The 27,937-nt window shown below is 44.1% G+C and overlaps 1 protein-coding gene across 2 annotated transcripts in view; it reads left to right on the plus strand.

The window, feature by feature from the left end:
• The window catches only part of HUNK (hormonally up-regulated Neu-associated kinase), a 103,244-nt gene that overhangs the window by 60,120 nt on the left and 15,187 nt on the right, over positions 1-27,937 (plus strand). For both annotated transcript variants that reach the window (XM_058523009.1, XM_058523010.1), the window contains exons 5-8: positions 11,329-11,456; positions 18,881-19,016; positions 23,212-23,374; positions 26,997-27,080. In XM_058523009.1, coding sequence (XP_058378992.1) covers positions 11,329-11,456; positions 18,881-19,016; positions 23,212-23,374; positions 26,997-27,080 — 511 coding nt within the window. The remainder of the gene's footprint in view (positions 1-11,328; positions 11,457-18,880; positions 19,017-23,211; positions 23,375-26,996; positions 27,081-27,937) is intronic.

Here is a 27,937-nt window from a genome sequence, read left to right on the forward strand (position 1 = left end):
CTTCCATTCCTGAGGGGAAGGCTGAGTGCTCAGAGTTAGTTATCACCTCTGATCCTCAGGACAGCCTGTGAAGTGCATCTCTCACCCCGCTTTACACAGACAGGAGAGAGGCCCAGTGGTTAGTCTGGCCCGGAGGCACACACAGCCTGTGAGCGGTGGAGCTGCGCTCTGCACTCAAGGTTTTTCACACTGAAGCCTGAGCTCCTGGTTACATTTCCTACGTCTCAAGAGGAGGCGCGGTCGAGGCTGCAGGTGGAGAGTGTGTGGTGTGCTAATGGCTCCCTGGGGTGGGCTGGGGGCCACCTGGAGTGGGTGGGGATGGGAGCAGGAAGCAGCAGCAGAGGATGCCTTCTCTTCAGGTACTCTGTGTGGGTTGGCGGGCGTTGCTAATCACAGACTTTTTTTTTTTTAATTTTTTTTATTGATGTCATAATAGTTTATAACATTGTGAGATTCCAGTTGTATATTATTATTTGTCAGTCACCATATAAATGCGCCCCTTCACCCCTTGTGCCCACCTCCCAACCCCCTTCCCCCTGGTAACCACCAAACTGTTCTCTCTGTCCATGTGTTGGTTTATATTCCACATACGAGTGAAGTCCTACAGTGTTTGTCTTTCTCTTTCTGGCTTATTTCACTTAACATAACGCCCTCCAGGTCCATCCATGTTGTTGAAAATGGGACGATTTTGTCTTCTTTATGGCTGAGTAGTATTCCATTGTATATATATACCACATCTTCTTGATCCAATCATCAGTTGATGGACACTCGAGTTGCTTCCACTTCTTGGCTATGGTGAATAATGCTGCAATGAACATAGGGGTGCATAAGCCTTTTTGGATTCACAGACTCTTTATACTGTGCCCAGAAGGGCCTCAGAATCCCTCTCAACACAGCCATCCAGGAAGCCACTACCAATGGATCGGAGTGGATACACGAGATGAAATCCGTCCTTGGTCCCTTCCAAGGCTGAAGAATTCTCATAAGTGTCTGACGCATAATCTGCCCTCAATAAATATTTATTAATGGATGAATATGAATGTTTGAGCCTCTAATTGCCTTCTTTCCTTAACCGTTAGGGAACTCATTTATGCTAAACGGAAAGCCATAAAAGGGACAATTTGTGTCCAAAAAAAAAAAAAGAAGGCTGTGGAGAATGAGGAGCCTGAAAGACCAGGAGATTCCCGGGTGTCATGTAACTGTGGTGACAGGGAAGTGGGTAGGAGACGTAGGGACCAAAGGGAAGGAGAAGTCGATAGGTTGGAGAGAGGTGACAGTGTGCTCCTGAGGTCCTGCTCTCGAGGGGACTGGAGATATGGTGTCGTCACCAGTTGTCATGGTGATGAGACTCAGCCTGTGACAGAGGGACCTTTCCAGTCATGACTGGCGAAGCAGGCATCTCCTCAAAGTCTAGGACTGCTGGCAGAAGGAAGGAGCCTTGTGGGATGTCAGAGCTGTGGGAGAGCTTCTGGGCCTTATAAGCGGCATGGGGAACCTCTCGTCCCCACGTGCTGACTGTAAGACAGAACAGATCATTTATCCTGTCTGGGAAATACAAAGGGGAAGGAAAAGCACAGGCTGCAAATGGCAGCACATCTGAGGGTCAGTTTTAAGCTCAGACTTTATTCTGGCCCCTTCTGCCAAGTCCCTTGACCTGGGGAAGGAATCCACATTTAGTGACCACAGATGCTCCATTGCTCAGTTTCAGGGCCCCGTGATTAAAACGAAGGGACCTGGTCCATTGCCACTGCTGTGTCCCTATCCATTAACCGGAAGTCATGGTGGCATAGAAGGAGGGGAGGTGGATGGGATGCTGCAGGAGGGATGGAGATGACCCAAGACCAGGATGCCCGGACACTCGCTTCCCTCCTCCACCCTGGCCGCTGGTGTGGTTGGGCTGTCTGGGGCAGCTGGACATTTCTTTGCTAACCTCCACTTTATTGCATTTTTTTTTCAAGAAGGGATGTGCAGCTGAAGGTCTTCTGAAAAGCTCTACTCAGGCCTCATTCTTAGTCCTAGTGCCATAAAGTAATGTATGCGAAAGGCTTTGATACGTGGTAATGCACCATATAGACACTGGTCTTTCCATTGATTGTGACACAGCTCGGGAGGCCCATGTGGGACCTCTGGGTAGACCTGACTGCAGCCCCGGGAGTCCCTGTTCTGTGCCCCGTGGTGGGGAGTTGAGGTGGAGAGTCTCACCTTTGCTCAGCCACGAGGACCGTGTTTTATTCTTTTTTATAAATGAGGTTTCCCTGGAGCAACTCTGTGTTAGCTGACTCTCTGGAACATTCCCTAGGGGATGAGGCTGCATGACCCACGCCTAATTCACGGGATGACATCAATTAGGCCCTTTTTGAAAGCTGTTGATAAAGCTTAAAAAACAAAAGGAAGCTATGTGAGCAGCATATGGCTTACCAGAGATTGTTCATTCGGCAAATATTTGTTGAGCCAGGCACTGTGCCGAGTTCTGTGTGCACAATGGTGAGTAAAGCAGCCTTAGTGGGTCCCTGCTCCTGTAATGATCATCATTAACCCCCACATCCCTCTGACTGAGTGACGAGCAGTGTTGCAGGGGCTTTGCATGTGTTAGCTCATCTCCTCTGCCTAACCACCCTTCACGGGAATGCTGTTATCCCAGCTTACAGATGAGGAAACTGAGGCACAAACAGCCTTAGGCAGTTGCTCAAATATCACAGCTAGTGTGTGACAGATCCAGGGTTTGATGTGGGTGGTTTGACTGTAGGGTCTGCCTTTAATTGTCACCCTCTAGGCTTCTGCTGTTGCCCTTCCTCTTGGGGGTTTACACTTCTAGTGGGGCAGACAGACAATTTCTTAAAAAGCTATAAACTGGGGCCGGCCCGGTGGCCTAGCGGTTAAGTTCGCATGCTCCACTTTGGTGGCCTGGGGTTCGCAGGTTTGGATCCTGAGCGCAGACCTATGCACTGCTCATCAAGCCATGCTGTGGTGGCATCCCGTATAAAGCAGAGGAAGATGGGCACAGATATTAGCCCAGGGCCAATCTTCCTCAGCAAAAAGAGGAGGATTGGCATCAGATGTTAGCTTAGGGCTAATCTTCCTCGCACACACACAAAAAAGCTGTAAACTGTGAGTGGTAGCTGCTGTGGAGGAAGTGGGCGGGATGCAGGGAACCAGGAAGGGGGTGGCCGCCTGAGGAGAAAACCTCAAAGCCAAATCCTAAGAGCGAGAAAGAATCAGCTAAGGGAAGAAGAGGGGGTCAGGGAGGAAGTCTCGAGGCAGAGGGAACAGGATGTGTGAAGGCCGTGGGGGTGCGGAGGTGTGGGTTTGGATTTTGTCCTAAGGGGATTGAGAGGCCATTGGAAAATTGTAAACAGGTGGGTAACAAAATGTTATGGAGTAACTTGTGTCCCCCTCCCAAAGATATGTTGGAGTCCTAGCCCCCAGTACCTCAGAATGACCTTATTTGGAAATAGGGTCATTGCAGATGTAATCAAGTTAAAAGGAGGTCATAAAATTGAATATGACTAGTGTCTTTATAAAAGGGGGAGCCTTGGACACAGAGAGACGTAGGGAGAACACCATTGTGAAGATGAAGGCAGAGATCAGAGTGATGCTTCTACAAGCCAAGGAACACCAAAGATTGCTGCTCTCTCAGAAGCTCAGAGAGAGGCATGGAACAGATTCTCCCCCACCGCCTCAGAAAGAACCAACCCGCTGACCCCTTCATCTTGGACTTTGAGCCTCCAGAACTGTGAGAAAATAAATTTCTGTTGTTTAAGCTCTGAAATCTCAAGAAAGGTCAAAAGTAAACTGATGAGTAAAAACTCACCACTCCAGATCTCAAGAGCCACTCTCCATCCCAGTAAGCATGAAATAATTCCTTTATTGAATCAAGTTCGCTAATAGACAAGTGAAATAGACAATTGAATTCTTGGTCATCCCTTACCCAACAGAGAGTAAACTTCCATCAGCCACCCAACAGAGATCTCCAAATGGTCAGATCATAAAACCAAATTCTGCGCCATTACTGTCACCTATAGGTAATAAATTATTGCCTGCATGAAAACCAAAAACAAAAGAAAACCATAAAATATGTAGAATTTCATTCCCATGATTGTGGGAGAGTCCTCTGGAGTAAGACAGGGCAAGCCCTAAGTGCATAAAGCATTTTTCAAGATGCCTGTGTGTCACATTTGCGAATATCTCATTGGGCAAGGCAGGTCACACAGTCAAGTCAAGAGGAGAGAGAGATTCCACTCCTTGATGGGTGAGTGGCAAGGAATCTGTGGCCTTTTTTTTTTTTTGCAGTCTAACACACTTATCTACTGCTATGGACTCAGTTATGTTCCCCCACCAATTCATATGTTGAAGTCCTAACCCCCAGTGTGATGGTATTTGAAGGTGGGGTTATTTGAAGGTGGGTTCTCTGCGAGGTCATGAGGATGGAGCCTCCATGATGGGGTTAGTCTCCTTCTAAGAAGAGACCACAGAGAGCTTACTCACTCTCTGACATAAGAGGACAAAGCAAGGTGGCTGTCTGCAAGCCAGCAAGAGAGCTGTCACCAGAGCCTCACCATGCTGGCACCCTGCTCTCAGACCCCCGTCTCCAGAACTGTGAGAAAATAAATGTCTGTTGGTTAAGCCACCCCCTCTGTGGTATTTTGTTACGGCAGCCCGAGCTGACTGAGACACCTCCTTACCTACAAGTGTTACCTGTAAACAAATAGACCACATCAGGAGGCACAGTGCACAGAGCAAATAAGGGTGCGCAGGTGGGTCAATTCAAGAAGGTATCAGAGGAGAGTTTAATCTGCTCCTGAGGGATGAGGTGGAGTTTCCCAAGTAGAGAAGAGGAGGAGAAACTTTCCAGGCAGAGGGAACAGCATATGCAAAGGCCGGAAGATGTGAAAGATCTGATTTACTGTGGCTCTTAATCTTGGAGAAAATGAAAAACTTGAGAGCCTTCTTTAAGAGATAAATTTTTCCCTACTTTGAGTTGTTGTGTCTAAGACGCTGGTTAGGATTCTGTTTGGTGCCCACGACTTTGCTGGCAGAATTGAAAATGGAAAACCCAAAGAGAATTTAATTTAAAAGGCTGTTTAAAAAGAGAGTGAAAATGGAACCAATTTTCTCCCTGGGTCAGACACTGTTATCACAAAACATCCCTTTTGATTGTTCTGAAACAACGACAGAATGAAGAGTTCACTTCCAAAATCAAAAACAAATTCCCCTCTCAAGAGGTTTTAGAGCTTGATGGAGAGATGGAGCCTTTTTTCGAGACTTCTGGGACTGACTTATGACAAAAACCAGTTTGTCATTCAAAGAAACATTGGGAAAGAAAACTCTTCCCCACAAATGGGGCCCCCAGGATCCTCCTCTAGGGAATCAGGAATTAACGATGTAAATGGAAAATGGTGCACGCCATCTTGAGAGTTCACCATTATTTTCAATGGTCATTATTTTCATACATAGACTGTATATGAATATCTTTAAAATCATTCACTTCTTTCTTTTGATCCAGATAGATGAAATATCTATATATCTCCAATGAACTTTGAGATTTCAGATGCAAAAACAAAAATGTTCATTCTGCTACAGTGAACCTTTTTTTATGGCTAACTGACTTTTCCTCAGAGTGGGATATATACTAATTTAAAAAAATTTAACACAGATGTACTTTTTAAAGGAAAAGAATCAAAATTAACTTTATTTTCAGGATATTACAATGCTCTTTTGAGAACTTTGGTGAATCTCTAAGGGTAAGGAAAGCTGAAGTTGATAGTTGTATCCCCGAGGGATTGAGGTTGCAACAGTTTTTCAGCCAACACTGCTCTTTGCTCTCAGGGGGGCACCTGGGATGGGTGAAGCATTTGTGTGAGGACCTGGCGCCTCGTAGAGAGTTGTGCAGAACACACCCAGATCACCATCCCAGTCTCACTGAATCTGTTTTCACTTAGTGGGAAAATCTCTGTCCCCAATGCTGTCTGGTTGGGTAGATTAGTTGGCCAAGGGGACCCATCTTGTTTCTAGCCCCACTTTCCCCACATAGACCTAGGCATTCAGGAGGGAGAGTGGGAGAATTTGTTCCAGCCCTCAGACTCTGTTTTGTAAAAGTACTAGCAGACACCAGCAGCTACTGCCAGCTGTCAAATATGGAAGGAGAGCATTTTCTCTCCATTCAGACCCTCTCAAAATGGAGGATGGCAGGAGAAGGAGGTGGAAGGAGGAGACCTATGTCTCCTCTTGGGTAGTTGAAAGCTTTTGACTCTTAAGAAAGAAGCTTCCTTTAGCTTCTGATATTTTTTGATTATAAAATCTATGACTTTTTTTGTATCTAGCATGTGCATTTAAAATAGAAGAAGGGAAGGAAGAAAGGAAAAAGAAAAAAAATATTTAAATCCACAGAAGATAATTTCTTGCAGAACACAGACTATTTAATGGACCAGTCGTGAAGTTCGAGATTTTCCAAATGGATAGATCTGTTCCCACTCTACTTTCAAGACCTTAAATTGGAAGTTGTATTGAAAGTTGATACTGAGAGATGGAAGGATATTGCTTTTAGGCGGAGAGTTATTTTTAATTTTTCTGAGGCAGTTTCTTTCTGGAAGAATCACACAGAAGCAAGGTGTGTCAGCTGCAGGATCTGTCAGCTGCACTCCGGTATAAACTGGGCAGTTTCCCAGGATCCTGCTCACCGGGCCTTGGGAACGAGTAATCAGACCCTCCACCTGCCAGCAAAGCTCTGTCAATGGCTTTGTCCCTTGTGTCTTGTTAGTTACTGGCCGACTTCTCCAGGGAGGTGTAACTCTCTGTCTTTCCTCTCTTGGATGGCAAACGATACCCTGGCTTTTCCTTCAGGGAATATTTTTGTTATCAGACTAAATATCAAGACCACCATTTGGCTCCTGACGTAATCCCAAAGATTCCACATTTATATTTCATGGGGCTCCGTCTCCTCCTCTTTGAGCTGCCCTTCATTGTCACCTTTTCATTCTCTTTTGACACCAGAGTATTCCACACTGGTCAGTGTCTTTGGGTTTTCTTCCATCCAACAATATCTCCCCCTTATTTCTTTCTGCTTGGAAAAACCCAAATCATGTTTACTTGTTGCCCTCCTTCATCCCAGTCTCTCACGCTCTTTCTTTAAAACTATCCATGATTCTTGGGGGCCCCATGTCTGCCGTGGAGAAGCTAGAAAGCCTCTGGGCCATATTTCAAAAGACACATCAGGAAATTCTGAACATGTTTTGAAACTCCTCCTAATTCTATGGGATTACAGAGGTTTATAAACTGCATTCCACATTTTTCCCTTGGCATTCTCAGACTTCTGAAATGTCAGAGGGACTAGATTTCTATTTATCCCGATATTAAACATGTATGAAAACTGAGGGGGGAGAATTAAGATGCTCAATCTGGTTTCCCTTATAAAATCTCCTAGGACTGCACGACTATTAACATAGGTTTCCATTACTAGTTGGCAGTAGGATACAAATATAATTGTAGCTTTTTATCTGTTTTTTAAAGTTTTGTGATGCAACAATAGGTCACATTTATCAGGCACTGAATTTCTGCCAGGCACAGCATTCAGCCCTTTCTGTGCCTTCGTTCATTTGACCTTCATATCACCTGAGAGGTGGGTACTGTTATTACCCACAGGTTGTAGATGAGAGAGCTGGGTCCTCTTTCAGGATTTGTGACTGTTTGTGGATGATAAACTCCTCCAAGAAAAATGAAATTCTGGAGTCAGTGGGTAAAATAATCAGTTATTATAAAAACCACTTGTTCGATCCTGGTCGGACCACTCTGTGCTGGTTCAAAGGCACCATCTTTAAGACAAGCATCTGTTAACTTTATCTGTGGTCTCAGCCAGACAATAGAGAAAGGCAGTGACTGCAGGAGATTTTTTTCATCTTTTGAAGCCAGTTGGTGACAAGGAGACGAGCAATTTAATGTCTCAAGGACTCCATGAAGACAGAGGCTTTCATAAAGGTTTTAGAATTGGTCCTCTGGTCCCATATTACATTCGCCAAACTCCTTCAGTAGGATTCGCTTCCCGTTACCATAATGTCCTACCTCCTATAGCATTCTGCACTATTTTATGCACCCACCTGTGACAAGAAACTCTGTCCTCTCAAGATAAAGTGAAATATTAAAGGTCATAGGGCATTCTTCAAATTTGAGTATTGTAAACTCTTCTTATAGAGGAAGAACATTCTTGGTACCCCTGGTGTTGACTTAAGTTATTTTTCTTTAAATTTTACTTAATGTGCAGGAACATAAAATTAAACTCCTTTTCTTTATGGCCCTGTACAAATAAAAAACCAAAACTCATTTATAAGTTAAATATTACCAAGACTAAAAGAACCCCCCCAAAATTCAAATTAGCAACCTTAATTACACGCCGTGGCTACTGTTCTGTGAGAACTGAATTTCCGTACCCAGTCTGAGTGGAATTCTCACCACTGGGCACAGGCTCTTTGAGCTGGTCAGGCCCGTATTGGGATTGCTCAACTCTTCCACACTTTGTCACTCATCCAGTGGCTTTCAAACTTGAGTGTGTATCCGAAGCACCAGGAGGGCTTGTGAAAACACAGATTTTGGGGCAGCACCCCCAGAGTGTCTGATTCAGTAGGTCTGGGGTGTGGCCCGAGAATGTGCATTTCTTACAAGTTCTCAGGTGATGATGAAGCTGCTGATCTGAGGACCACACTTTGGGAACCACTGCACTATTCAGAGCAGGAGACTTGCTTTTCCACAGACATAAGCACAGAAACGTCATTGACAAATTAAGCCCCCCTCTGCTCCTTTCTCATTAGCCTGTGACAATTAAAGTGACAAATTTTTGCATAGTTGTGTGTTGGTAAACACAAAGGCAAAGCAGGCACTGAAATTGAGTGTGTACAGGGAGGGCGTGCTTGGTTTTATGGTGGTCGTCCAATGTCCCTGGTTGGCTTTGTAAAATGTTTTAGTATAACATCAAAAGAAAATCCAAAGTGGAACCACTGAACCCCTGAGAACGTGTCCACGTACCTAGTTTCAGAAACACTAGCTGGGTGGGGTATTATATAACGCTTACCTGTGGGAAAAAACGGTATTGTGTAAGTACCCAGCTCCTCTGCTTTAGGCAAAGGTTAGAGCCAAGATTAAGGCAAACCGGGGTGAGCAGAGACAGAATCAACCAGTCTCGTCCCACAACCAACGGGTAGAAGTTGTAGACTTCAGCGTAGTATTGGGAAGGCCCTCCTCATGCACAGAGTTGCTCTGAGTGGAATGAGCTGTCTTAGGGAGGTTGGAAACAGCTTGCCTCTGAAGCTCTTCAGGAGTCCCCAACAACAACTTGGTGGATGTTCCAGGGGTTTCCATTCATAAAAGCCATGTGTCCAAGACCCCTTTGAAGGTAAATGTTCTACAATTTGGGGGCCCTCTTATCAATCTCCAAGAATCCTCCAAATCGAGGATGTTTAGCTCTACCGTATCCAAAAGGCAGCATTGCATCGTAGGTTTGCAACCATGTTACCACCCTAACACTCCTCCTCTCTGCCCCTAAACTGGCTCCCCCCCCACCCCCGCTTCCTCAGTTCTGTCACTGTTACCACCGTTCGTCCAGCTTTCCAGGTTTGACACTTGGCACATCCCCTTCGGATGTCTTTATAGCTTATCTGCCTTTCTCTTTCCATCACACCATCACTCTCTCTCTGACTGCAGTAGCAACATGCGGATTTACTGCCACAGTCTCCTGCACCCCATTCTGAGCCCCTTTAATCCACTTAATACCAGATGACTCCTCCCCCAAAGGATCTGGCCCTAGAACTTTTATTTGTGCAACATCTCTTCTTATCCTGGGGACCGTGTTCCACTAACCACACAGAGGGAAATGCTGCTCTAAATGGCTCTGCATGTGCCTGGTTCATTCTTGTCTCCATTTCTTGGTCTACGCAGTTTATCTTCCCCATGCTCACATCCGGCCACAGACGTATAAGCTCACACACATACTCACCCCGAGAGGCCTCCCGGCCTCAAGTACTGATTACAGTCCTCTTTCTCCCTTAATTGAACTCCTCTGTGGTCAAAAGCAGCACAGTTCAGCATTTTTGTATCCCCTCTGTACTCATCACCACTTGAAAGATTGTACTTATTTATTTGTTTACGTGGTGATTGTCTGTCTCCCCTCCCCCCAAATCCAAGATGGCAGATCCTTGTCTGGTTCATCCCTACCCAGCACCTCCACCAGTGCCTGGGGCAGAGAGCCAGCCAGCAAGTATTTGTGGAATGAATGTTTATATCTGTCTCCCTCACTCAACTGTGAGTCACAGAGCGGGAACCGGGTCTTAGCATAAGTCTGCAATTTGAGAATGATTTCTGGCTGGAGCCCATGGGCCCCATACCTGTCTTGATCTGGAGAGCTGTAATTCACAGGCGCCTTAGTAGAACTGGGCCCCAAGGGTCTTAATTTCAATCAGTCTCATTGGATTTGTTTTGACTGGAAATCCTATTGCCTGTTTTTAAAACATATTCCCTTGGGCGCTTTTGAGCGCTTGAGACTTCTCGGCAGGCAGGCATTTCAACCCCATCAGGAAATCTCATCAAAATGATATTGGGTTTGTACATCAGGAAAATAAACCCTCCAAGAAGATGTTGCTGTTCTCTGGTTTGGCTTTGGATATAAGCAGTTAAGCTCATTCAGAAGATATTTCCACCACATCTGAGATATTGGGCCAGGGCTGGGTGGCAGAATCTCACAATAAACAATAATGTGAAAAATAAGAGTGGTAAGGAGACCCCCCCCCCCAAGGAATTTGTCTAGTTAGAGGCCAAACAGAATTCAATGGAAGAGCCAGACACCAGTTTTGGGTATGAGACTTTCGTTTCCAAGGGCTGAGCAGTAACCAGGCGTGCTGGCTAGGCTGTGACTTGCCCTCCTATGCAGAATCTTGTCTATATTTTTTGGTCTGGCCTCCTCTAGGCTCCACTGTGGAAACCATACTTGGAAAACCACATAATGGCAAGCCTACTTTTATTCGAGATTCCTAACACCCCCCAGGTATTTTTCACATGATTTGGTCTGGACTTCCTTCCAGAAGGAAGGGACATGTTTTCCCCTCCTTAGGGGGTAGCTCTTGAAGCTCTTTAAACTCTTATCTCCAAATCTTCACAAGTGTGTTTTCACCCACCCCTTTCACTCCTGCTCTTCAGCCTGGTGCTGAGGGTTCTAGAAAGATGACTGTGAAGAAGGCCTCTTGAGGTTGGCATGAAGGTGACAGGACTGAAGCTTCGCCAAGCCCGTGCCCTCTTTGTCTTGCCTTCCCGGGGGGCCTTATTCTCATGCTTTGGTGTCTCTCTTTTCAGAGGTGTGAACATGTACGCCATGTTGACTGGGACCCTGCCTTTCACGGTGGAGCCTTTTAGCCTGAGGGCTTTGTACCAGAAGATGGTGGACAAGGAAATGAACCCGCTCCCTACCCAGCTCTCCACAGGTAATTCTCCTGCTGCTCTGGATTCAGGATTTCAGGACTTATACCCCAGCCAGCTTGGGTCCATCTGTGAGGCAGTATTCGTTTTGTAGCAGTAGTATTAGGACTACCCCATGATTATAGGTCTCTCCCTAGTATTAAAACGAAGTCTCAAGAGGTGGTTGGGTTTCCCATTTCTAAGCAGCCACTCCCTTCATCTCACCTCAATGCTTTCCTTTTCTGCTATAATTCAGAACCCCTAACTTCCTCCTTCTGCACAAAACACACATATCAAAAGGATCTTATAGTCTCCATTGGAAAAATAATTGCAGGCTTGATTATTTAAAAACTCACCATAGTATAATGTTGACTTTGAAAAGAACATTTCTAATCACATTTCTATTGTGTCTTCCCTAGTCAATTCACTCTTAAGAAATATTAGTTTCATTCAAGTTTGGTCTGTGATTTGTTTTGCTATTTGAGTTTTGAGCCTGTTCAAAAGCTTTTAAGTAGATATCGGTTCAGTTACTCGATTAGACTGAATCGGCAGGTGTGTTTGGAAAGTACTCTCAAACTTCAGCTGGTTCACATTTCAGTAAACAGTTCGTATTCAGGTTTGGTTTCAGATCCAGTAAATTAGTACAATTTGTTCTTTTGTTGGATTCACAATTCACTTCAAGTTCCTGGCCTCAGGTTGGCCATTTAATTGGCTCCTTAGAGTAAACTCAGCTTCAATGAGATAAGGCATGTGACCAAAAAAAAAGTAATTATTTAATTTCAACTTATGATACATGATTAAAATATAGCATTTTTATTTTACTACCGTTATGTATTTTTCTCTGGAGTTTATAAAGCATCCATGAAGCTGACCCTGACTTTATGCTTGCCAAATGGACTCCAAGCTGAAATGCATTCTCGAATGTAATTGCCTAATTCAGGCCTTACTTTCACCTTTGCTAAGGAGGGTGGAATCCTTGGAGGCTGAAAGCACAGGCGGCATTAGGTACTTGGGAAGATAAGTTACAGTGCTGTCATTATAAAAGAAATATTTCTGCACTGAAAGCTGTAACTTTTGGAGTTAGAAAATGTGCAAAATGTTGAACAAGTTTTTATATTTAGGTTTTAAGAGCGTTCAGAAATTTTGAAAGTGCTGCAGAGCACTATGAGGAGTGCTCATTCATTCATTCCATATTTCATATTTATTCACTTATTCCATGAATATGTATTGTGTGCCAGCTACATGCTAGGAAGGTTCTAGGCACCAGGAAAACAGAAGACAAAACAGACACAGTCCTACCCGTATAGACCTTACATATCAGCAGGGGAGGCAAAAAATAAACAGATAAATCAACATGTGTGAGGTTTGGTAGTGTTAGTGCTCTAAAGAAAGGAAAATAAATTAGGATAAGGGGATAGAGAGTAAAGATTTTTTTTTTAACCAATAACATTTTCAAAAACTTTTTTATTGTGGAGTAATTGTAGATTCACATGCAGTTATAAGAAACCATACAGAGAGATCTGTCTATCATTCATCCAGTTTCCCCCATTGGTCATATCTTGCATAACTGTAGTATAATATCACCACCAGGAAATTGACATTGATAAAATCCATTGACCTTATTCAGATTTGCATGCACTTGTGTGTGTTTTTAGTTTTATGCAATGTTATCACAGGTGTAGATTCATGTGACAACTACCACAGTCAAGGTCCAGAACAGCTCCATGACAGGATCCCTCCCACTATCCTTCTATAGCCAAAGCTGCCTCCCTGCCTCCCACCTCCCTAACCGCTGGCAACCATAACCTGTCCTCCACCTCTATAATTCTGTCATTTCAAAAATAAGTGACCAAAAAAAAAAAAAGTATATATATATATATATATATATATATATATATATATATATATATATAAAATGGCTTTTTTCACTTAGCATAATTCCCTTGAGATCCATCCAAGTTGTTGCATGTATCCATTCTTTGTTCCTTTTTATTGCTGAGTAGTATTCCATGGTATAGATATACCACAGTTTGTTTAACGATTTACCAACTGAAGGACACTGTGTTGTTTCCAGCTTTGGGCTATTGTGAATAAAGCTGCTATATCAACATTCATGTACAGGTTTTTTGTGTGAACATGTTTTCATTTCTCTGGGACGAATGCCTACAAAGTGAAGTCGCTGGGTCATATACTAAGCATGTATTTAGTTTTGTAAGGAACTGCCACATTCTTGTTCGGAGTGGCTGTACCATTTGGCATCCCCGCTAGCAATGTGTGAGTGATCCATTTTCTCTGCATCCTTGCCCGCATTTGATGCTATCACTCTTTTTTATTTTAGCCATTCTGATAGGGGTCTAATGATATCACATTGTGGTAACAAATAAGATGGCAATCTTTCCAGGTAGTCTCTTTAAGGGTTATATGGTCATAAATCTTGCCATCTTCCAGAGTGATTCTGAAGTTCTTCTTATGGTTCAGAGTCTGTTTTGTCCTCAAGATCCATAACACAGGACACTAGGAGGATGTTTGTACCCCCCATGCCTGGAAAAGGCAGACACTTTGAATCCCATGAGATCCTGAGAAGCTGGAGAACTGCTCCTCATTGTATTAGTCAGGATAGGCCAGGTTATGTTGCAGTAACAAATAGCCCCCAAATCTCAGTGGCTTAAGGCAACAGATTTATTTTTCATTCATGCCACATATCTATCAAGACTTGGATCAAGGGTTGAAGGGTTCTGCCCATCCTACTCAGTCAGGGTCCCAGACCAATGTAGTAGCACCACATCAAGCATATTTGGTCCATGCAGAGGGAAAGAGAAGTCCAGAAGATCTCTCCTCAGCAATTAAATCTCCCACCAACATTCCACTCATCTCCTAACTTTCTAAAACGTGTCATATGGCTTCACCCAACTCAAGGGAGTGGGGAAGTGCAAGCCTACTGTATGTCTGAAAGGTGGAAAGCCAGAAATATCTGTTGAACAGCATTAGCGTGAGCCTCAGGCTGTGGGAAGAAGAGCAGGCGGTCTTCACGGCGATCATCACTAGTCAGGCAGCAGGGCAAGGGCAGGCAGATTAAAAACATAAGAAAATCAGTCTCGTTACTTCTAAGCCATACCTTGTTTTTATCCCCAGTACTATTACCCAGCCTTTGGATGCTGGGCTCTAAATGTTGTCTGATTGTGAAAATTAAATTTACCCTTAAAGAAGTAAAAGTTGCACCCCTGAAGATGGTGAAAGAAAAAGTCCAAAGGAAATTCCAAAGAAGAAATATTAGAAATATTCCAAGCAATTTCAGCATCACTGGAGTTGGTGTCCAACCTCACATAGCTCCCTCTTGCTCTGAGCAGACAGCATTGCCTTTGGCCTTACGCTCTGCTTGCTTGTGAAAGATCTTCAAATTCCAAGACTTTGTTGTCTTCACCTGTCAAGCATGAACAAGCATGGAGTGCATTTCTACATCTGATTTTACATACAGGAATCTGGGCTCCCCCCCACCCCCCTCCCTTTTTTTTTTTTTTTAACTATTGGGATATATAAATATCTCTCCTCAATTCGGGCTTAAACCTGAGTTCAAGGTATCAAGCATAGAGTTTGCACATAATAGGTGCTCAGAGAATCTAGGATGCTGACTCTGGTATTAAAGTGTCTGGACTGGGAAGGCAGCCCACAGATTCCTTCGACTACCCAGGGTTGGAATTGGCCCAATGCGGTAGGGTCCAGAGTGAATGACTTTGGGTTTAGGTATTAGCTGTTGCCCTTCTGACAGGCCCCTGTTTCTCTAGCCCTTTGCACCCCACCAAGTTCATGTCTTCTCCCTTCCAACCAGCCTGGCCCATATTCATTTATGATGCCGTATGATACCATCTTGTTTACATCCCCAAATACCAGCTTACCAGTAACAAGAGTAGCTGCCATTTATTGAATGGCCATTTTTAAGTGCTTTTCATATTACCTTTTGTTCTCATAACAACCGTGCAAGGAAGTACTATTATTCCTGATGCATCAGGGAGGAAACTGAGTCTCAAGCGAGATTAAGTGGCTTCTCTGTTTTTTGAATTCACGTCTACTTGACCCCCCAAACCTGGATTTTTCTACCATACTGTGCTACTTCTCTCTCTTTCCTTACTTTACTTAGTATGAGATGGCCCCCTGCCTAGATTTGGGGGTATTATTTGTTGTCCTTATGTTTTGAGTAATATCAAACTTGAAATGTCCAAATTGAAACTACACCAATTTTATTGTATCCCACTTACACATCTTTATTAATTTGATGATTCTCTCTCTCATATTTGTAATGATCTTTCCATGTCTATTGTGTAAGAGTATGCTTTTTTTTTAAAGTTGGAAGAGTTTTTGCCAAATTTGAGTTGAAAAAAAAATGCGTTATTGCCCTTGTGAGTCCATTGTGCATGCTTTCGAAGAATTGCCCCTCATCTCTACTGTGTACTTTGAAAACTTAAGCTCTTGGGGCCTTTTCAGTTCTTGCTTCTAGACAATTTCTCTTTCTGCTTGTTGGTGCTTGTATATCACAGAGTCATGAATGCCTTTTATGGCTTACACATTTTTCAGACAGCTTACCTTTTCATCACGACACCTCAGTGATGGCACTTATAATACATTCCAAACAGTCACTTCAGATCAAGAGGAATTTGCACCATGCAGTCACCGCAGTGAAGCTGAAGGTGAGGTGTTAGCATCTGTGAGGGTTGAGCCACGCCAATTAAGATTTCAGAGAAGGCTCGACTGTCAGATAATTGTTGCTGCTTTTGCCTTGGAGGTGATGAGGGAGGAGCCTTGGGTGGGGATGGGTCTCCACTTGCATCCAGTGGGCTACACTCATGGAAAAAGTCTGACGGCTCTGCCTGTGTCCTGCGGCCCTTTCCCTAGGCACAGTGTCAAGGTGTTCACACAGCCAGTCTAGACTTTAGAAAGCTGATGCCTCATGGGTGAAAGTAGGTTTTGCACTGGAGGAGTGTGTACTGCGTTTGATGGGGAGCACAGAGAGACAGCATCCTATGTGAGTCACCCCTACCCTCGGGCCCGAATGGAGAGCCCACATGCCAGCTCAGAAGATGGAATGTGATACATCGCCATGCCCGTCACGGCTTTCCAGGACAGTGGAGAATATTTTGATCCCTTTTGCTCATGAGTCATAGGGATTTTCAAGACCCTAACACAAACTTCAAAGAGCTCTAAAGATGTTTTCAAAGTCCTTTTTGGATAGTAATGCAATGCTTGTGATGTCCAAGAAAAGAAAATTCGTCAGTCGAGATTCAGACTAAAATTACTTGTGCTCATCAGCAATTTGTGAAGATGCAGAGCGCTTGGTTCTGAAAATAGAACAAAAATGCACATCCAGTCTCTTCTTAGCTCTTCTGGTTAATCAGACTCTGAGAAAGCCTGGCTGCAGCCTGGGTTGTTGTTTGGGGCCCTTGAGGGTAAGTGACAGAGATGTCTCAGAAACATCAGTAACTCACAGCCTCTCCATTTCAATTCCTTAAGCCCACATCTTTTTTCTTTGACCAGTAGATGTTTCTGATTAAGCATCCAAATGACTCTTGCCATGTAGGGGAGTTGAGAGAAGGGAGATAGAGTTTCCAAAAGAGGAACCTCTTTTTTTTGGAGATCTGTTTGCTTTTCAGACCATTGTAGAACATTTTAGGAAAGTTCTATTTGGAGACCCAGCTATAAAACTTAGAGTATTAAGTGTACCTTATGACTGCTCTGGCGTCTCCATGTATATTTTTATCCACTACATTCTTAAAGAGAAATGACCTTCTGGTGACCTTGTCAACTGTATGGGAATAACACCTCGAGGAGTTATCTGGTGGTTTGACCTACCAAAAGTTGCTTCTTTTGGGTTGATTCTGGCGTCACAATTAACCCGTCTTTTGATGGCTTGGTTTCTACCCTGCAGAAAATAGGTTGACAGACAACACTCATCCTTCTGTAAAGAACAGCATTAAAATGACAAGTAAAGCTTGTGAGAAAGTGAGAATTTTTATGACTTTTCCTCAAAAGGTTAGATTATGTTAGAAAATGAAAAATAGCTTTGGAGAGAAGGATAGAAAAGTTTGAGGACCAAGCAAATCAAGATTATTTCCTGGGACCTAATACTTGATATATTGGAAATTAGATATCATGTACAAAGCTACATAAAAGAATATTTCTTTGTATTGCAAAGACAATATGACAACGCTTCATAAAATAAGGAGTATAGACGAAGAAAATATCATGGTCCCACAACTCAAGCAAGACAGACCATCTTCATTGTGAAGCCATCTCTGGCATTCTTTGTCCATATGTGGACATGCATATTCTCATGCTGAACGATTTTGAGGCCTGTGACCTTTGTGTGCATTATAAACATATTTTCCCATGTTGTGTAGTTGTCTCCATTGTTATAATCTTAAAAGATGCAAATGTTCTACTTAGAGATGAACCAGCGTCCTATCCCTTGTGCCTGGATGGACAACAGGTGCTCCATAAATGTTTGTTTATGTAAGGAGACCCAGGGCATCTGAAAAAATCATTTTTGCCTGGGATGGAAGGGAAAGAGATTTTATAGTTTGTCAATCGCTACTCATATCCTTTCCTTGCACACGATGTTCAGCATAACTGATATGATGGCGGCAAACTTCAGTAGGCTGAACAATAAGGGCAAACTTTATTGCATACATTCTGCCCAAGCAGCCCCTTCATTTTGAGGGACAGCACAAAAGGAGAGGGCCCATCGGGTAGCCGTGGGTTTACCGTATAGTACAGTGCTTGCCACAACTTTGTACACGAACTGGGATTTTAAAACTTGAGTCACCGTTACAGAGTTTACTTAACACTTTAATAAAAACAGGCTCTCTGGCATCTCATTGGCCTCACTGGCTCAACTAAGTGGGTGTGGGCTCTGGCTGGTCTGGGGGCTGCATCACCAGTTCAGAGTCTGGGGAATAAGTGGGTGGCCAAGGAGAATGGCTTTAAAAGAAAGGAGCAGAAAGAAAGCAGGACCTCCCTGGTCTCTTGATACTGTGGGTGTCACATGGTGAAGGCCAAGTTAGAGGGTCTAAGTTAGAATGCCTGTACCCCTGGTTCTTTTCGGAGTGCTGAAAAACCTACCTTGAGATCAAGCATTTTTCTACTTTCTTTCATTTCTTCAGGCCTATAAATAGAACATGTCTTTGACTCGCCTTTAGAGGTGGGCCACAAGCAGAGACCACAGGCTGTATTGGGAAGTGCAGGACGTGGAGAGACCCGAACCGCTTCTTGCTTTACCACGTGCCACTTGCATTCCTTGGATGGATATCTTAAACTCTTTGACCTGTGGCAGCCAGAGATCCAGAAAACAGATCAGCCCAGCAGTGGCTCGGGAGGCATGGTGGGTCATCTGCCTTGAGTCCCAGTGGTGTCTTCATTTAGCCTGTAACACGCATGTGTTCTTCGCTGAATGTCTTCACAGGAGCCATCAACTTCCTGCGCTCTCTCCTGGAACCAGATCCCGTGAAGAGGCCCAACATTCAGCAAGCACTGGCGAACCGCTGGCTCAATGAGAATTACACGGGCAAAGTGCCGTGTAATGTCACCTACCCCAACAGGTAATCAGGTGCACACAGAGGGACCCCTTCTCGGGCCAAATGAGGCCTGTCTTACGAGCCCTGAATAGTTCTGGACAGGAGGCTGTACACGATTCAAGGAAATGCTGCGTCTTCTCTTGGCTGCCCTTCCCCCTCCGCACCCACACATTCACAGACAAGAGGAAGCAGAGACAGGGCCATCCTATGCCGTTGTGTAGAGCGCACCCTGCAGTAGGCACCCAGTGGAGGTGCGTGGAGGCTGAAATCCAGGCCACATTCCCCTGTCAAACCTGCCCTGGAGGACCTGCCTAGAAAGGTCTGGAAATATCCACCAAGTCTTATGAAAGCTGCAGCACTAAGTTCTTCAAATGAGGTGGGCAGGCAGGGCTCTGTCTTGGAGAGAAATTTCTAGAGGAACTTAAGGGGGTGTGGGTAGACACTCCTGGAGTCTGCATCCACACTGCTGGGCCAAATTTACACTCAGCTATGGCCATAGATAAGGGGGTTTCACTCAGTTGCCTTCTAGAATTCTAGCATTCGACTCATGGGAGGTAATTTAAACAAAGTCTAGGTTACTTAGGTTACCAAGGGAACCTGGAAATAGACTCTGGTTTCCAACACCAGCTCGATTTCGGCCAGTATCTGAAACAGACACCAGAAATATTACCTCACTGTGAGACGGAAAGCAAAGCTGAGGGGCCATACTTCATTACCAATGCTCATAATGGGTAGCAGCACCAGGTAATGCTTTCTGTTAAAGGAGGGGGCATTGGTGACAGCCAAATGAGTCATTAGGCTGATGTAATCACCGTCTAAATGAGCATAATCAATCCACTCAACACGGCAGCTGTTGAAGGAAGTGGAGCTGGTATTTCAGATATGGTCTCCCCCCTCCTTGTTGGCTGCATCTTCATTCACAAGGAATCGTGCTGTGGCATCTCATTTTGTAGCTTTTCCAGAGGTAGTAGACAGGCTTTTGTAGATTAAAACTTAAATTGAAGTATCCTGTATTGGTATTGCCAGACTAGTAATTTTTGCAGTGAACTTGGTCAGAAGCATAAAGGCTGCACATGAACTAGTTAGGTAGATTGTAAAAATGGCTAAGATCTTGTATATTAATGAAAACAGCAGCTCTATGTCTTCTGTTTATGTAAGGCCCATTACTCATTTTATACTAGAGGCAAATCCATGTTTGGTTTTTAAGTAATGAAACCAGAAATCTGAACTGTTGGGGGAGGCCCATGTTATTTATAGTCTTTATTTTGAAAAACGTTTAAGGCAAAAATAATATGCTTTTGATAATTTATTTTTCTGGTTTTATCAGCATACAGATAAACGGAGTAAGAACATGTGACCAGGGAAAGGAATATTTTCTTTATAAAGTATATTTTATAGCTTCCCAACATAACTAGCCCCATTTAATTATTTTAGATGTGTCAGTATTATCCTTTTGGGAAAGAAAGAAAATAAAGATCACTCTTCTGTAAAGCCTTCTGTTAATCACTTGGGCCTCCAAGTTGATCTCCAAAAGGCAAGAGGAAAATGTCTTTAAAAGTAAACTTTTTATAATAAATGTCATGCTGGTCAGTCAACAGATGTTTGCTGTGTGCCAGGCTGGCCTCCCTGTTCTGGGAGCAGACGTTTTTACAGAGCAAACCTTGGTTGCTTCCTCTGCCTCCCTGCGTGGGCCTGGATAGTCTCCCACTCGTCCAGTTAGCTCTGGAGATGGGTGTGAAGGCAAGGAGGTCATTGATAACACAGGACAGAATTAGAGCAAAGTGGTATACAAACGGATTTAATGAGAATTTATTCCGTAAGAATTACACCTAGTGTTCTGGAACATTTTACCATTGTCTGTATCATCCAAACACGGAGAGATAATACAAATTCAATAACTGATATTGGACAGCACCAAATATATACACTGCTTACTGAAAAAATGTTTAATATGTTACTCTCAGTCAAGAGTCAGTGGACAGTCTGCATTTTGGCAGAGCCCTCCTGTTTTTTAAGACAGTGGATATGATGGGAAGAGATGGGGTGTCTGGCCCTGCTCACTTCCCTTCTGTCACCTCCACCTCCCAGCACCCCCCCAGCCCCCAATCCCCTATAGCACCCCAAACCCCAGCACTGGCCCTTCCAGAGCCTGCTCCCGGTAGAGGGCGGGCAGTCTTAGTGTGGCCCTGAGTTGATTGGCATGGGGCAGAGTCACACAGCCATGATCTGATTGGCCAGGGGCTAGGGTATGAGTATGGTCTGATTGGCCAAGGTCAGGGCACAGCAGTGATCTGATTGGCCAGGGGCGGGGTCAAGTGGCGGGTCATCTGCTTGGCCAGAGACAGGGCCACTCCCACACAGAGGTTACCAGGTAGTTTCAAACAATCCAGGCTTCCTTGTGGCGTTTTGGCAAACTTCAAGTAATCGTATTCTTTTTTAATAAACATTATTATTTTTTACCATTAGTCATTCCAGCCACTTCCCACTCGTTATTTAGAATTTGTGAATTTGTGGCCAAGGAGTGAGGAAGGCAGATGTTGAGGTTCTTGGGGCACGTTTTCTTTGGACTGCACTTAGTCAATTTCGGGGGAGGGAGGGCTGCGGCAGCTTACACCGACCGGTGGTGGAAGGTGGTCAGAAGACCTAGGTCTGCCCCTGTCGCTCCTGCCATCTGGCCTGTGAACTTGGCAGGTCGGTTTCCTCCTCTGTACCGTTATGGGGTTGCACTGTGCGGTTTCTCAGGGGGCTATACTTCTGAGGTTACATCAGAAATGTCTTTGGACCCTTTAAGGGGATCTACAGAGCTCTCCAGCCAGATGTGCTTGCCTTCTGCTCCCAGAGTGCCCTATTTGTATCTTCTTAAGGGACTTAGAATGTTCTATCTGATAACACACCTCCACTACCAATACGCATACTCCCTCTACCCCTCAGCCTGCTTTCTTGTTCTCCATGGCCGTTCGACCTGTCTATTTATTTGAGAGGTGCTGAGTGTAGAGGTTTAGCTTCTAGACTCTAAGCCAGGCTGCCCAGGTTCAAATTCTGGGGCTGCCTCTGTGACCCCAGGCAAGTTACTTCACTGCTGTGGGCCTCAGTTTCTCCATCTATAAGATGGGGATAATGACAGTAGCTACCATAAGACTGTCATGAGGGCTAAATGAATTTATTTTCTCTTCTCCCCGCTGGAATGTAAACCCCATGAGATGGGGACTTGTTGAATGAAAGAATGAGTGGATAAATGAATGCCTGGTGTTTCTTTGGCACTTCATCCCAAGGAGTTTATCTTCCTAATACTTCTGCAAAGAAGCTTGAACCTGTCCTCTGAGAGCACCTCACTTGACAGCTGAACCCCAAATTCCCTACTTGTGAACTTGTGAGCTCACACTGTTCCTTTAAACACAGCCTGGGCTGGCTCCCGAATACCCTCCTTTCCCAACCCAACTTACACCCAACTTAAGTGTGGACTCCACCCACAGCCAACAAATACATTTTAAGGAAAGAATGTCAAATTGTAAGAAAAGTTGGGGACAATTGTGAAAATTCGAATATAGTCTAGATGTTAGACAATATGAAGAGATTATTAAAATTTTGTTGGGGGGCCGGCCCGGTGGCGCAAGCGGTTAAGTGCGCGCGCTCCGCTGCGGCGGCCCGGGGTTCGCTGGTTCAGATCCCGGGCACGCACCAACGCACTGCTTGGTAAGCCATGCTGTGGCGGCGTCCCGTATAAAGTGGAGGAAGATAGGCACCGATGTTAGCCCAGGGCCGTCTTCCTCAGCAAAAAAGGAGGAGGATTGGCGGATGTTAGCTCAGGGCTGATCTCCTCACAAAAAAAAAAAAAAAAAAAAAAAAAAAAAATTAAAAAAAAAAAATTTTGTTGGGTATGTTGACTGTATTGTGATTCTGCAGATGTCCTTGTTTTTAAAGATGCACACAGAGGTGTTTAGGAATGAAATGCCACAATGTCTGTGATTTAAAATGCTTACCAAAAAAATATAGATGACCAATTGGTACTCCCAGGTGTTGAATACACATAACGGTAATTATACTCTTCCCTTGACTTTTCTGTATATGTGCAATTATTCATAATAATGAACGAATGAATGAGTGAATGAGTGGACCTGATTGTCCCGTGCTACCATGTTTGTGAGCATCACTAACGAAGCCCCAGTGCCTCTCCGTGAAGGTGGAGAAGTGACCGGTGCTCTGTCCCTCTGTTGCACAGGATTTCCCTGGAAGACCTGAGCCCCAGCGTGGTGCTGCACATGACCGAGAAGCTAGGTTACAAGAACAGCGACGTGATCAACACTGTGCTTTCCAACCGGGCCTGCCACATCCTCGCCATCTACTTCCTGTTAAACAAGAAACTCGAGCGCTATCTGTCAGGGGTGAGTGGGGCCCTCGTGGTGGTTTTCTCTTCTCTCTGTGGACAAAGGAGCTCTTACGCCCCAAGTCTTTCCCAGCTGCTGACACTTGATCTAAGCTGTTAATTTAAACTAATGTGGGATAAAAAAGTAGCAAAACCTGCTTCTCGGGTAGCTAGCGCTTTTTATCTGAGGTGTTTTTCAAATATTCTCCCACAAAGTTAAGCCCTGGGGAGCATTGTGAGAGATTCAAGCCTCTTTCCCCTCAGCTCCTCTGTTGCCTTTTTTGTTCTGCTCTGTCTTAGTTCCTTGGGTTCCTTCCCCACGTTAGAGGCACTGGGGACTTCTGTAGTCATTAAAGGGCCTCTTAGGCATTCATCTCTAAAGCATGGTATATGAGAAAGCCACTATTAAAGCATGGTATATGAGAAAGTCACTATTAAAGCATGGTATATGAGAAAGCCACTATTAAAGCATGGTATATGAGAAAGCCACTATTAAAGCATGGTATATGAGAAAGCCACTATTAAAGCATGGTATATGAGAAAGCCACTATTAAAGCATGGTATATGAGAAAGCCACTATTAAAGCATGGTATATGAGAAAGCCACTATTAAAGCATGGTATATGAGAAAGCCACTATTTATATTTACTTCTCCAGAAAATAAGAATGAAATTGAACTTCTCTAGCTTGACTCTGGCCCCTTCTCTCAGTCTGAGCTTTAGAGAGTCCAGGTGTCTGGGCAACATGTGAGGCACAGCTGGGAGTCCCGTAGCCTGGGGTGGACAGTGGTACCCTCTTGTCTTGGTCACCTTCATCCTTCTGCCACAAACAGTTCATATGTGGCTGGCTAAGGGAATTTACATGCTTCCGTATCTAGTTTTGGCTAAACCATCTCTCTCCAAACGGACAATGGCTTAAAAAGAATTCTGCAAAGAAAACCGGATCAAAGGCAGTATGGGTTCTGCATACCAGTCCTATTGTTTCTGCTGCTCAGAATGGTGGGGGCTAACAGGAAGTCAACCAGAGAGATTCGGAACTGTCAGGGAGCCTGTCTGAAATTTGATTTCGTACCCAGTCATGAAGGATGACCTTCACCCCATGTATATGGTGACCTGAGATCTGGTTGTGTGGGTCGACGCTGTTAGGAGGACATCCAGAACGTGAAGGTGAACTTCTAGAGTTTTTCAGTGCTATTTAAAGTCATGTGATAGCCCAACGCATCACAAAATTATACTAAATAATAGGCTTAGAAACCTTTTGTGAAGTTTCTATCTTAGAGCTGAAGACGAAAATCCACCTACAATTGGGGAAATGATATTTTCCCTGCCATGGCAGAAATGACCAAAATAATGCGCAGAAGACAAGATGGTGAGAGTGTATCTCTTGTTAGCAAATAGATTTGGGAGACTTCTAGAAAACACTACTGAATCGTGAGAAAGCTCCACGGGAAGTTTGTTAAACAGTTGGATGAGAGTACAGATGTTTCTAAGCTGATTCAGCTAAGGGTATTTGCTAGATTTTGCTTCAACAGGAAATTATTCACAGAACTCCTTTTTTTGGTGAACCACCAAAGGAAAGATATACACGAGAAGAAACATTCTCTATAGTCAAGGCTTTTAATAAGAGCAATGTTTTATGGGGGAAAAAACACGTTCCATGTAAGCAGTAACGAGATGGCACTTCTGATGGTGACAGATATGCAGCTTTGAGGCTTGATCTTAGAGACAGTGCCACTGTCACAGGAAAACTGCAGGAGAGCAGTCAAGGCCAGAAAGACGAGACCTTCGACAGATGGTATATTATTGATATCATTTTATTCTGTGATAAAGAGTGATTAAGAAAATCTCTTATATCACACAGAGGTTCTTATTCTATCACCATGAGGAACTTGAAAAACATATTGAACTTGAAGCTGTTTCTTATTTCTCTTTTATAAGAAGAGCATATGTCCCACATTCTTTCTTATCTTTTTTAATTCCTATTTTATTGTGTATTTTATAATGTACATGATATAATAGTGGTACATACTCCCAATGTATAAATAAATATGCCTGTATTGTAGGTGCCTGCTTACGTTTTCACTCATATGGGTTCAAGGTCACACCATTTGGGGACCATCATGCTAGAAGATGATAGTTAAGAGTTTAAATAGTTCTCAAGTAAAAGGAAGAGAAGAAGGTCAACTCGCTGATTTTCCTTTTCAAATGATGAGTATTGTTCAAAAATTAGTTTTTAAAAAGTGTTTTCACAAAACTGACTATAAAGTTGATGATTTCTCATGTTTAGAGGATGACATTGCTACTTTGCTAAGAAAGCCAGCAGATTCAAACCTTCTTCTTTTGGTAGAACTAGTTCTTTGGATACTGATCCATGAGATGGAAGGGCTTTAGTTTTTAAAATAGTTTCTTTCCTGTGTCTACCTCTGCATCTACAGATACAAACTTTGGTTATTCAAACTTAGCCTAAACAATCACAGAGCTCATCCAAGCAATAGAGACGTTGGTCTGAAGCCCTGAGGCTGGATCTTGATTTCTGCGGGTGTCTTGCCGTCTGCTGTGTTTCACTCCTCCTCTTTGCCCAGCATTGGGGTTGCAAGTGTTGCAATGTTGCAAAGCTGAGCATGGCTTTGTCTACTGAGAACATTCCCTGGAAACTCAGCTAATGTAGTTCTGACCCAAGAAAGTTCTTATTTTGTTGTATCTGTTTCGCACTTAACCCTTAAATCACAGGATGTACCTGGTCCGAGAACCAGCATCTAGGCAAGTGCTGTTTTTAACTAGAGCGAATGAATCCCCACAGACAACTACAGCTGTCTGCTCAGTAATCTCCGCACATGGCTAATTTAATTGCACCGTATGCACTGTCCCAGTTATTAATCTCATCAGCCAATTACTAACAGCCCACGTATAATTTTGAAAAAGAAACTACTGAACTAGAAAGTAAATATTATACCTTAATTATTTGTCATTTCTTCTCTTGTCTTCCGATTCTCGTTTCCTCTTTCTAAAACCAAGAAGCATGCACTTTAAGTTGGAGAGCCTGTAAGGGCATTCTGTGAATATTTTTTGGTGGATAAATTAATCAGTCAGTCATTTAATTTCAGCTGTCTCCAGACGGGATTGCACCTAAATTGTGCATCTAGATCATCATAGGTGCGGTGTCTATCTTCTTCTTCAAGCTATATTATGAATCGCTGCGACTTTTATTAGGGGAGTGGGCAGGGACCAGGGCTGTTTTTAAATAAACAGATAAGCGAGATCTGTATCCTATTTTGTAGTTCAATAAAATCAGTTATTCTTCCCAGCTCACGTATTTGGTTTCTGAGAGTAGACTTCATTGCACAGAGGAAAGAACTGAGGCCCAGCAAGGAGCAGCCGCCTGCCCAGGGTGACCTGGCCCTTTCCGGGCACAGCCAGTAACAGAAGCAGGTCTCCTGACTCTGGGCCCAGGGCTCTCCCCGCACTGCATCCTGCCTGCAGGCCATCCTCGGATGAGGCTTTGCATTACAGTGAACGGGCTTGCCAACCACTTCTGGCATTTTTTCAGCCAAGCGCTGGTTTAAAAATTAATGACTGCTTAATTAATGGACATTTCAGTTTCCCATGAGTTAAGCCACGCTTGTTTTCTCTTCTCCTCTGGTAGAAATCCGACATCCAGGACAGCGTCTGCTACAAGACCCAGCTCTACCAGATAGAAAAGTGCAGGCCCACCAAAGAGCCCTATGAGGTGAGTGACCCCCAAAGCAAAATCCAGGATTGCTTAGGAAGAGTGGATTTCCATCTGGGGAGGAGAGTGGAAAGGAAACCACTTATTATGCATCATAGACGTAGCAAAAATCAGACACTTGACTGAACCCTGGAGAGACAGTTTACAGCAGAGCACCATCGCTCAGTCCCCAAATGAGGGTTCTCAGCTGTGGCTGCACGTTAGAATCACTGGGGAGCATTGATCTTTGGGTGCCCAGGCCACACCTCAGACCAAGTCCATCGAATCCCAGGGCGTGGGACTTGCGGTCAGTATTTTTTAAAGTTCCCTGGACAATTCCACTGAGCAGCCAAGGTTGGAAACCTCTGACACTGTCAGATCTCTAACAGGTAAAAATGTAAGCAAATGTAACACTTGGCATCAGGAGAAGAAAGTAAGTAAGATGAGGAACAGGGATAAGTTATGGATGAAAGCAAGATTTTCCAGTCTGCTCTCCCAGGTGACTTGATGCTACCTGGCACATACCTGAGAGAAAATACCAAGATTCTTTGAATTCAGTGTAAAAACTAGGGATATATGGCAAATTTCCCAAATTTGGACCCTAAAAGCATGCTTGTAAAGAGGTCGTGCCTGGGAACTCCAGATCCAGGGCCAGGAGCACGGGGTGAGGGTGCTCCCCCACCCGGGACTCTTCACTCACCATTTTGTCAAGTGGGGCTCCTCTGTCTTCTCAGTGATTTTCCTGGGAACCCACTTCCATTTCCCCTTTGGAGCCTCTTCCGTGTGCTCCGAGTCCCCCGTCACAGGAGTCTCTCCAAGACATGTAGGAATTCCTTCCTTTGAAGAGAGATCAAAAAGAGACCCCTCCTCCATGCCCT

The sequence above is a fragment of the Diceros bicornis genome, chromosome 27, assembly GCF_020826845.1.
Source record: "Diceros bicornis minor isolate mBicDic1 chromosome 27, mDicBic1.mat.cur, whole genome shotgun sequence".
Classification (NCBI taxonomy): Eukaryota; Metazoa; Chordata; class Mammalia; order Perissodactyla; family Rhinocerotidae; genus Diceros; species Diceros bicornis.